Below are 12,669 nucleotides of genomic sequence, written 5' to 3'. Positions count from 1 at the left end.
TGCTGCTCTGTAATGTACTGTACAGTATATAGTGCTGCTCTGTAATGTACTGTAAAGTATATAGTGCTGCTCTGTAATGTCCTGTACAGTATATAGTGCTGTTCTGTAATGCCCTGTACAGTATATAGTGCTGCTCTGTAATGTCCTGTACAGTATATAGTGCTGTTCTGTACTGTAGTGATTATACTGGGCACTTTTCAATGTACTAAATAAGTGTTGTAGGTAAGTATTGGTGGGTGCTGGAACAATTAAACAGATTTTACATTATTTCCTATGGGAAGACACTGCTCGGTTCTCAAACTGCGTTCCGGAACCAATTAAGTTTGAGAACCGAGGTACCACTGTATGATGTATCGTACATATATGATATGTATATATCTGTGCTTTCAGTTTCCAGATCCCAAGCAGCCTTGTATATTTACCAGCCAGGTTGCTTGTGATCTCCCATCCTCTGGCTGCCAATTATACCTTCAGGACCCGTCTCCTCCAGAATGATTGACAGCTAGAGGAGGGTCAACCATGTTTTTGCGTACGCTAAAAAAACTGATGTGCTTTGAACTTTTCTAATAGCTGTATCTCAAGTTTAAGGCCCCCCCAGCCCCCTCTAGCTTAGTAGTGGCCATTTGAGGTGCTCAGAAAGCCAAAAACATCCCTGCTGATTTCGTTTGTGTGGTTGCGTATACTACATAGCACTGCAAACGATGCCATTTCCATAACGCAGGAGATTTTTGGCTTACCAACCACCTTCAGTGTCCACAACAACGCTAAAGAGGTCTGAAGGGCCCTCGACTGTGAGATAGGTGCAGGTCCCAGAGATGGCACCTGCAGCTGGCATATCAATGGCATATATCCTATGGATTTGCCATGAATGATCCAGATGGGAATATCCCTTTAAGGGTGTTGTCCAACACCATAAGATATTTTACTAACAGTTGATAATCATGTTATGTAACAAATGTAGTAATACACCTCTCATACTAATCCTATGGAAATATAGAAGATTGTCTGCAGAAAAACACCACATGGTCCTTCTATTACCCCACTTATTGTTTTCTTTCTTACTGTCTTAGGATAGATATATGTTTATCCCAGGCACACTTATATTCATTTACTGTAGATTTACAAACCGCACACGCTGGAAGTTTGTTCCAAGCATCTACTACTCTTTCCAGTCTTTCCTCCAGACTACATAGACTAAGGGTCCTATTCCACGGGCCGAGGAGGGCCCGATCAACGATGTAAACGAGCGTCGATCTGCTAGATCGCTGCTCGTTTACTGGGCCTATTCCACGGCCCGATGATCGTTGAGCGATGTCCTTGCAGCCCTTGCAGCAATACATTACCTGGCTGCAGGGCTTGTCCTCCGCTCCGTCTCCTCCCCGGGTCCCCCGCGCTCTATCTTCTGAATGGCCGGTCAGCTGACAGGCGACACTCAGCCAATCACAGACCGCGGCGGTCCCGGCCTGTGATTGGCTGAGCGCTCCGTCAGCTGACCGGCCATTCAGAAGATAGAGCGCGCGGGACCCGGGGATGAAGACAGCGCGGAGAAGAAGCCCTGCAGCCAGGTAATGGATGATGATGATGCTGCTGTTTCTCAAATCGTCGGTCGCCCGCCGCGCACCCCTATTCAACCATAGCGATGCGCGGTGGGGGAACGATGATTTAAGGTCTGGCCCTAAATGAACGATCAGCCGATGACACGATCATCGGCTGATCGTTCTCTCTATTTCACCGAGCGATAATGAGCCGAATCGGGCCAAATGGGGCCGATCCGGCCGATTATCGTTACTGTGGAATAGGGCCCTTAGTTCCTGCTCTGATGTTTTCCTGGTCGCCTGTCAGTCTGTCTTCCCAGTGACTGGCATAGATTCTTTATGTCCCCTCCCTTCCACTGGCCCAGGATTTATAGATTTGACCAGAGTTCCCCTTTTACCTGGATTTAATAGTAAGCACTGTGTTGCATAATGGAAATTGTCTATATATTTAATTAGATATAGCTATATGAAGAACACAAATATATAGATTTATTTTCTCTAGGTTGCTTATCTGTATCTGTCTTTGGTTATAAACCATATGGGCGTCACTACAGCACCCTCGTACGTGGCAGACAATGACTGCATGTGACCCTATTTTTATCCCTTTAAAACGGACACTTTGATGGAACCTGATGGACTTCACCACGACATGAGATGTGAACAGAGCCTTATTAATGATCTATACAGGCCAGACAGGCTCTACATGTATAATTAAACCATATACCTATTAGCTAAAGAATGCATGCTGGTGATATAGATTACTCTAAGGCTGGGTTTACATACATTTTTCCACTACTTTTTGCGTGTACATGGTGGGGGGGAAAGCTCCAGATGTACATGCTAAATGTCTCTGAAGGGTTCTATTAGTCAGACTCTGTTCATGTAGAAGTATGGAATAATATAGGGACTGTACAGTTTCCATATCCTGTAAAAGAAATGTATCACTGTACATCATGGCATATCTATTAGATGCATTCCCTTATAGCCTATGGGTGACTGATCTATTAAATAAATGACTATAATAGCTTCCATTTAATATCCACATGATGATAAAGCTCACCAATTCCATTTTAGTCTATGGGTTATGGATGTGATACATTCTCCTCAGTTTAATGTTTAGGACAGGAACTTTTTTCACAATGTATACATTAAGCTGAGGCCAAAACCCTCAGTGTGAACCCAGCCTTATCTGGGTGTGTTCTGAGAACAGGTCAGTACTCCTTCTGCTCAGTAGAGGGCAGCAGACACTGTCTGTTCACTCTCAGTGCTATTTAGAGACTGTCTGTCTGGCTTTTCGCTCACATTTAGTCTCTTTTCAGAGATGACATCATGTAAGATAGGTGAACAATGTACTTCATAAGATACGGGAACAATCTACTTTATACAAGTCAGCAGAATGTTGAATGCATTTCTGTCCTGATAGGAAAGAAAGCACATATAGGTTGTATCCCCCACAGATCACTGATCTCACCACAGACACCTTTGTCTCCATTGTATGACTTGCTGTGAAAGCCATGGACTGGCATGGACATAAGGCAGACAGCAAATTCACAGAGGCTCTTATAAGGCAATGTGTATTTTTATTTCTTCAGGCAGCTTGATCGGCTTTCTATCTGCTGATACTTTAACCCCATAATGGTCGGACTGTGATTTGCATATAGTTACGTCAACTTCATGATGTATTCTCTATTATATAGATTTTTTTCCCCCTTTGCTTTAGATTGCATTTTGCTGCTATTACTGCTCCATTAATGTTTTTACACAGCTTTTCCAGAGTTCCTGAATGGCAGATGAAAATACACAGCACAGAGGTTTTAGTTGTGTGTGTGTGTGTGTGTGTGTGTGTGTGTATATATATATATATATATATATATATATATATATATATATATATATATATATATATATATATATCCGGGAGCCTGTAAAAGCTTGATGATCTGTAAGACCGTGTTTGTCAGGTCAGAGATTCCTAGAAGACAACAGCATGAAGTGCTATCAGGCTATGGTGTTTTTGGGCTAAACAAAAAGTTGCCACTGGTTTGTTAATTGTACATTCAGCCCGTAAAACAGCTAAAAGAACATGTGAAAAAGTGGCTCTAAAAAACAAAAAAAAAATTTTGATGCTCAAAATGAGTGTCCGAATGACTCTCCTCAAAAACAAGGGAAGAAAACTCTAATAGCTAAATCAGAATTAAAAAAAAAGTCACACGTCTGATTTGCAGTTCTTTGCCCCAGGGCAGAGCAGGGTACTGGTGACTATTCACATGTTTCGAAAAATACTATCCACGCACTGACCGTGTTCTGGCACTGGACCTCGGACTGGCTCCTGGCATCAGCATGCTGATGTCGGGAGCTTTGAAACTGTTTAAATCTTGGCGCTACTGTACTGACGCACCGTTTCGGAACTCCCAGAATTATAATGAATAATGATGCCAGGAGCCTGCACGGACATTATTTTGCGGACATGTGAACGGCCCCTAACTCTTGAGGAAGACTTCTGGATTCGTCCTTCTGCAGGAAATCTAATTTACATATTTTCAGGTAATGCTCCATGCTCAATAAGTCTCCAGCACTTGTGACACTTCTTTGTGAGAATTAGAACCCCTAGTATAGGGGTAGGGAACCTTGACCCTCCAGCTGTTGCAAAACTACAACTCCCATCATGCCTGGAAAGCCAAAGCTTTGGCTGTCCAGGCAAGATGGGAGTTGTAGTTTTGCAACAGCTGGAGAGCCATGGTTCCCTACCCTTGCCCTAATATTACCATGTACAGAGATGTTTAATGTAGCCAGAATGTTTAACCCATGATAGTGGAAGTAGAGGATGTCTGGGCTGGGATTTATAGGCCATAGGTGTGGTATAATGTTTTGGACTTTATTTATATTACACACAGCATAATAATAATAATAATAATAATAATAATAACTTTTATTTATTTAGCCATATGTCACTTTCTCCCTGCAGCAGTGCAGTCACTGCTCCTTAGTGGTCCCTTTAATATTGGGGTCTTATGCCTGCCAGCCCCTATCCATGAAGCTTTGTTGTCACTCTTAGCACTGCATCCTCTATATATATATACTCCACTTATATATACCTCTCATTGTACTTCCCTGTCATCCTCTTCTCTGTCGTCCTGCTGCTTCCTCTGCTTATAAATTAAACCCAAGCCTCCCAGGCCCAGCACATGACAGGTTAACCAAGAAGCATTTATATTTCATGGGCTTGAGGCCTTTCTGATGATCACGAGATCGGCTCACAGGCGGGTTACCTTCTCCGTCACAGGTGACCGGACCGTTGCATCGAAAAGTTTCCTGCCACAAAGGTATAACAAGAATCTAGACTCCTCCCATATTGTATATTCTCTCTGGAACTGATGGCGTCTAAACTCAAAGGTCTTGTTTAAATGTAAAGTAGCCAGCATTTGCCAGACGAGGAGTGAATATATCTTCCTGGCAATTGTCAGTGGCCTCCTCTCTGGAAGGAGCCATAATTCCTCCTCCGGTGCCGTCTGGAAGGATCATTACTCTAATATTTAAATGCCTTGGACCATACTGGAGCTCGTCCGGATGGTTTATTGCCATTGTGCATAGTACAGGTTCACTCCTGTAGCCACAGTTTTCCTTACATCAGTCAATACTTGATTTTAACAGTTCAGCCTGGCTCCTGTTGTATTTAGCTGCAATGATAGTTCCCTTTAAGAGGAACCTGTCACATTGAACATGCAGTCAGTCTGCCAGGAGGAGGTGAGCAGATATGTAGTTGGTTGGAAAAGATTTAGTGTACTTGTATCTCTCTTATTGAAATATTTGCTCATGTTTGACTTGGGGAGTCCAGTGGGCAGTCCTCAGTGATTGGCAGTTATCAATAAATAGAGGGCACTCAGGTCAGAGGTCAGCCACGGAGGAGTAGAATTACCCACTGGACTCCTAGGCTCAAAATGAGTAGGGGTTTCAGTGAAGTAATACTTTTTAAAGGGGTTATCCAGCGCAACAAAAACATGGCCACTTTTCCCCCTACTGTTGTCTCCAGTTCAGGTGCGGTTTGCAATTAAGCTCCATTTACTTCAATGGAACTGAGTTTTAAAACCCCACCCAAACTGGAGACCACAGTAGGGGGAAAGTGGCCATGTTTTTGTAGCGCTGGATAACCCCTGCGCATTATATGGGTAGTTCCTATTGCAGTACTGGAGTATGGGTTCATTGGGGTATTACTCTAGTTATACTGACAGATTTATTCTATGTATACCCTACTGTCTCCCCATTGTATTTATGCCAGCTCTACTTAAAGGGGTACTACCTCTAATTTTAAGTATAAGGTATCTTCATTCCTGCACACAATAATGTTATGTATGTAATTGTCACAGATGTAACAATGGGTGCTACGTGACCTTTGTTTTGGCAATTTATAAAAAAAAATGTCCCCAAAAATGTCTTAATACGTGTGTTATAAGCTAGCTCAAAAAAAGTTAAAAAAAACAAACAAAAAAAAAAACAAAACTCAAACTATGGCAGGAAATAACCTCTGAAGGTTTAAAACTTTTCTTGTTCTTGATGTATTTTTGCAGCCATAAGACTCTACTGTCAGGTATTAGAACCTCTTTCACTACACCAGCCACCTCAGAACAGAATTTCTATTGGGGTCATTTGGGTGGCAACCAATATGACCTCCTTTGCATCTTCCGCAGGGTTTATAGGTCTGCTTTCCTGGTCCCTGAATGGTTACTGTGTGATAGCACTGGGGAAAGTGTCAATATACCATTGGGGAGTCTAGGAAAGCTGGATAACAACCCTATTAAAGAGGTTATCTAGGATTGGAGACTGCACAGATACCATCTTGCTAAAACAGCACCACCCCTTTCCTCAGGTTGTGTGTGGTATTACAATTCAGCTCTGTTCACTTTAATGGAACTAAACCAAACTGAGCACAAGAGTGGTGCTGTTTCTGGAAGAAAGCAACCATGTTTTTCTAATCCTAGAGAGCTCCCTTTACAGCTTTGACAATGGCTATATTGGTCACCCCTTTAACTTCACTGAAGTTGAATAGACTTAGAGGACAACTCAAGGGCTTGGATTTCCACGTAATATTTCAGCATTTACATTACCTGTCTTTTAATGACATGTTCGTATCCTATTTATTTGACTCTTAATATGGTTTGCATCCATCATGAATTGCGTTACCTCTCTCCAGCCGCCACATGCAGTTGTCACTGTATATCAGACTTTCCTATGTGCATCTAGGGTATTGCAGTATGAATTCTTTGGTGGCTGGTAAATGATCTCCCCCTCATTCTTCTTTTGCCTTCGTGCAGCCGACTCTCCAGGCTCCAAATTCTTGCTGTCCTGCCTCTGATTCATTGGTGCAGGCGGCTGTTAGAATGATTTAGACCAGGCTTTGCCCATACTTGTTTTTAAAGAGACTGTTTGTTATTATGTGGCACACTATTTATATGGAGTAGATATATAGATTACAGTGTAGTTAAGATGACAGAAGTATTATTCACCAGAAACCACTACAGCTCCGATAATTTGCTCCTGTATAAATTTACATGATAAATACCACCCTTGATTTCTTAAGAGAACCATTACACTACAAGAATCATTTATAGTCATTTGTACATGTAGTGTATTGACCGGCTGTGCGGTGACACCATGTAGCGGCAGGTAAGGCAGAAGAATGAAATCCAAGATGCATGAAACTTATTAACCAGGTCAAGTTCTTCACATATTTTTTACTTCGGCATGTGGGAGAACATTCTCTCTTCTCCCGATTCCAAATATGTTAAGAATAGAATTATCTTCCCAAAAAGGCTTTGGTTAAACCCCCATGGAATAAACTATGATGGCTTCATTTTGAGTCTGATACCTTACTTTGTGTAGTCTGTTAGGCCTGGTTCACATCACGACTTTGCTGTCCGTTTAATGTATCTGTTCTATGAAAAAAACTGTTGCTGTTGTATGCCATCTGTTTTGATCCGTTTTCCATTGTCTTACATTATTAAAAAAAAAACATCAAAACTTCTCAGATTTGTTTGTAGCGTAGTTGACCAAGTTTTTCTGTACGTTTTGCAAAACAGATACAGTGAGATGGATTGCAAAATCGAGATGTGAAACTAGCCTAAGACTGGGTTCACGACGTATTTTTGCAATGCGTTTTTTTTTTTTTTTCATCTGTTTTATGCAGAAGAACAGGGAAAAAAAAAACTGATGCATTTGTGTGCATCCATTTTAAACCATTTTTCCATTGACTACTATTATTAAAAAAAAAAAAAGGATCAAAACATATCCATTTTTCTTTAAGCGTACACAAAAGTGTGGCGCACCATGTTTTTGTGTACTCAAAAAAGTTTTAAAAAATGCATTTTTATGGGGTATTTTTATCCCTTTTTTATAATTGAGGTCAATGGAGACAGATCACACAAATGCATATCAGGGTTTTTTGCTGTTTTGAAGGGAAACTGTCATCACTTTCATGCTGCCCGAACCATAAGTGGCTCTTTGACCCACCAGCCTTTACTGATAGATCTCTCTCTCTCTCTTTGATTGATCTATCCATATACCCAAACAATCAATCAAGACTTATGATTCGGGCAGCATGAAAGGGATGACATAATTCCTACGTATATCTTTTGCACAGTAGCAGGCAATGACCGTTTCTGCTGTATACACCTAATGTAAAAAAGGTCTGTAATACACTGCAGGATGTTCTCTCTCCATATGACGTCTTATTACTGTATTATACACTATATATAGCATCTTGCGTGGCCAGACACTCTATTAGGTAATACCAGGCTTTATATTATGTCATTCATTAAATAATGGATCCAGAGGTTAGCGTCGCTTACAAGTACACGTTGAAACGTTAGCATAGCTATAATTTCTGTATTGGTAATAACACTTATGACCATGTTAGTAATGTATTCACAGAATGTCGTTTTTGTGTTCCTGGATAGTTAGGTCCTTAGAAATGTTGGGGACTACTCCTAGTGCCTGCTTTGATCTGTATACATCAATCCATGTTCATGTAGAAACCACATACAATATGGTACAAAAACTTGTGATCATCTGTTCCTCCACAAATGTGACAAGCAAACTCCAATAATAAAAGACAGGCCAAAGCCCCGCAATCTCCAGGTCTGATCGTCTATGAGATCCTGTTATTGACCTGTTGTGGTGGATTGATCTGTATCTGCTGGACACTGTACCATTAAACTTAGACCCCTGAATTCTTTCTATTCACCAGGCTATTACTTTGTGACAGCTGGGGGGGGGGGGGCATTATCATTCAGTATTTTAAGAAGCTTGAAGGCTCTTGAACAGTGTTCCCCAACCAATGGTTCTTCAGACGTAACCCATAGAGCTGCAGGTTTGGGAACGTTGTTTTAGAAAGTGGAAAATGATGTAAAATGTGTGTATGAAGTATCACATTAAAACCCGCATTTGAGCAGCACCTTTGGCTCACTGTTAGTTAGTTTAGTTGCAGCGTCAGGGTCCTTAGTTCTAATCTGACTGTGGCTGGGTTTTGCAATGATTTTTGCAGGGATAGTATTTTATTATCACCAGTCCCATCATACAGATAATTTTTAAGGAGGGTATCCATGAATTACCTACCTTGTAGACCCCTGTTGTAAAGCGGCATTGTTGAAATAATCTTTCTTAACATTTATGTACAAAAAATGTAAAAAAAAAGTCAAATTTGACCTATAAAGTATTTTATTTTCATGACCAATAAGCCCTAGGATTGGATATATAATATCTACCTTAGTCCTGCTTACAGTGGTGTGTGACACTAGAAATTAACATTACAGTATAAACGCGCTGTCAAATTTCTTACTGATACATTGCTATTGTCCATGTGTAGGTCTGAACCACCCTGGTCATGTGACCTTTGTTCATATTTATGCTCTACTTAATGGTCATCTAAGGGTTAACAAATGAACCAGTAAATTTGCTGAACAAGAGTGTAATATATGGGGAAACCATAACCAGATTGAAACCTAAATTGGGCTGAAACATTTTATTGTGATTTGTCCATATCGGTCAATCAACCGTACTGATGCCCGATCCTGCACCAATTACGTGTAATACAGATTGGATTTACTTACCCTTCAGTATCAGACTCAATACTTGAGATCTAACTCCTGTCCTACTACAAAGTGTATGTTGTATCCCAGTTGTATATAATAGGCAGCGTACCTGTCCCCGGTTTCCTGCAATGCTTTGTGTATGTGTGACTATTATACCACCCTGTAGAACGTGACCTTTACAAGTAATGACTTCCGCTCTCTGTTTTTCAGGGTGGTGCAGTGCCCGGTGTTGCTCTCAGACAGCCGCCTTCACCTTTTCTTACAAACTCAACTTCCCCTGGAAGAGATTGAAGCCTGCGCCTCAGGACAGACCAAATACTCCGTCTGCGAAGCCATTCATAAGTTTGCCACCTCCAACCGGCGGTTTCCTGCGGAGAAGGAGGAAGAACAAACAAGTTGTCACTTACTTCCTGAGAGGTACTTTCATGTGTGGTAGACCCACTTATTCTGTTGTTGGTGTTCTACTCAGATAATGAAAAAATTAATTGACTGAGATTTTATTGAGCTGTGACAGCTTCTCATAAGAGTCCTCACACACCTCCACACTGAATTAATGGATGCAGTAGAAATTCAATTATCTGCATTCTGATTATGTGAATTTCATTTAGTCAGACTTGAATTATTCGCGTTTAAATTATCTGGTTAAAAAAAAAAAAAATTCCAGCCACATCCAAATGGCTAATTAAAAGTCCAAATTTCCTGTCTCCTTCTGAAGGGAGATAATTAAAGTTCTCCTCCGCTACTCAGCCTTTGAGTGTGTTGTGAAAACCAATTTCCTTCCCCCATCCCCCCTCTGTCGCCCCCTTTTCTAGCACCGCTACCTCAGACCTCTGTATTTTTTATTTTATTTTTTTATATTTGTTTTTTTTTTTCTAATTTTTCCTATTTTCCCTCCAACAGTTCAGTCCCAACATTAGGGGCCAAACACGATAGCTGTTTTCTACATGGTTGCAAACCTGCGAAAGAAGATGGAGATACATGGAAGACTATTTTGGCCCCATCACCCCCACAATGAGACTATTGCCCCTGTGCTGCATGGACACCCAAGTGCAATTCTAAATCTGAATATGAATCTTATAATAAGAATAGTATTGGGGAGATGGTGTTACCCAAAAGCTCATCCAAACTGAGGTGTAATACAATGCTCATCCTCTGGTAGGCTGGCATACTTCAGTTATGTGAGAATCTAAGTGTATGTTACTGGTGCCAAAGATGGAGCTGGAAAATAACGTCACGAATGAAACATTTTATGTTATTTTTTGTGTTTATTTTTTAGTAACATAGTAATAGTTGGTGGAAATGAATTCTAAAAAGTTTTCCATTTTCACTCTTAGAACAATACAAAGACTATACATATCTATTGTTATCTTAGTTTTCTGCATGTTTTGTTATGTATTTATAAACCATTTTTGCTATAGTATATGTATTTGGCTTCTGTTATGTTTATTGTACTTCCTATACTCCATTTTTAATAGAAACTGCTGTCTGTCCTGTAACGTTAGCTGGCGTTTGTCTGGGTGTTCACAGAAGTTTTGTGTTTTACAGATATGTGTTTCAGATTTTTAGTGCAAACACTGAAGTATAAAGACTTTATAACCATGATCACGACTATTTCAAGAAGATTGTATGTATGCACTTTATCTATTGTCAAGTAACTGACTAGAATGTGAAAACCAAAATACAATCTTGCATTCTGTGGATTAAATGTCTGTCATCAGGTGGCTTTCATTTTATTATACCCCCCACCCAGGAATAACAATTAAAATATTTGTATCCTGACAATTCTGTTTATTTTTACTTTATTGTGTTTTGTCAATAAAGTTATTTGTGCAAATAAACAAGGGTGTTAATGATTGATGATTAAAAACCGTGGAAACACTAACAATAGTTTTTTTAATGTATTTTGTGTTTTTGGTTTTTGTTGTTTTTGTTCATTCATTGTATGTTAGAGACAAGTGTTTGCGGTCCTCAAAACTTTTCCTTTATACTAAACTTCTAAATGAAGTATCTATTTCTATGCTTAATTTGATTTATAATCTAAACTTTCTCTATTACCTATAATAATGGTCTCCAACCTGTGGCTTTCCAGATGTTGGAAGACTACAACTCCCAGCATTCCTGCACTGGCAATGACTGTTGGGGTATGATGAGAGTTGTCGTTTTGCAACAACTGGAGAGCGACAGTTTGGAGACCAGTGACATGGCACTACTCGTAACAAGGTAATCGATCTAAAAAAGCCAAAATAGATGTATATTATATATATATATATATATATATATATATATATATATATATATATATATATATCTTATTGTGTGTGTGTGTATGTAAATATAATGTAACGTGTGTGTGTGTGTATATATATTATAGATTTGTAACAGTTTTCAGTTTCACTAGACTCCTACTTTATTCTCCAAAATTATGCATTTTGACTATATATAGTCTATATCTTGCAAAAAATGTGTAATGAACCTTATTCCCTCTATTCCATTATGCGCCAGATAGATGGAATAAAGTTTGCTTTGTGTGAAAATACATAATTTTGGTCTATAATATGGTCCTTACATTTGCATATAGTAGACATATATAGATATGTGCATAAAGTATAACTCCATGTGAGTTTTAATTTTGGTCCACATCTATCTATCTATCTATCTATCTATCTATCTATCTATCTATCTATCTATACAGGCAGACTATTAATGAAAATGACAAATCGCCCTGGAAGAACAGTACCAATGTAATAAACTGATAAGACAAACACACCTCTGAGCTCACCTTATCCAGGGCTGGAACACTTCCTATATAATCAGCATTTCTTGTTTTATTTACCTTTTTGTATATAACCACATTTTACTCTAAATAATAACATGGTAACTATCTGTAAATAACACATTGTTCTCTATATTAATTTCTAATTGACAACTTCCCAGTTATTATTATAGTAACAATACTTTAAAAAGAAAACTCCAGCAGAATTCAGGGAGAGATGGAGGATGAATGTGACTGGGGATTAAAGTGATCAGCATGGTTGTAGAGCAGGGGAATT

The 12,669-nt window shown here is 39.6% G+C and overlaps 1 protein-coding gene across 5 annotated transcripts in view; it reads left to right on the top strand.

Annotated features, from left to right (window-relative positions):
* The window catches only part of SNX10 (sorting nexin 10), a 53,056-nt gene extending 41,550 nt beyond the window's left edge, over positions 1–11,506 (top strand). For all 5 annotated transcript variants that reach the window (XM_069960447.1, XM_069960450.1, XM_069960449.1 and 2 more), the window contains 2 exons: positions 9,830–10,036; positions 10,520–11,506. In XM_069960447.1, coding sequence (XP_069816548.1) covers positions 9,830–10,036; positions 10,520–10,634 — 322 coding nt within the window. In that variant the 3' untranslated portion in view covers positions 10,635–11,506. The remainder of the gene's footprint in view (positions 1–9,829; positions 10,037–10,519) is intronic.
* The last annotated feature ends 1,163 nt before the right edge of the window (positions 11,507–12,669 follow it).

Source organism: Dendropsophus ebraccatus, chromosome 2 (genome assembly GCF_027789765.1).
Source record: "Dendropsophus ebraccatus isolate aDenEbr1 chromosome 2, aDenEbr1.pat, whole genome shotgun sequence".
NCBI lineage: Eukaryota > Metazoa > Chordata > Amphibia > Anura > Hylidae > Dendropsophus > Dendropsophus ebraccatus.
This window is presented reverse-complemented; position numbering and strand designations above follow the sequence as displayed.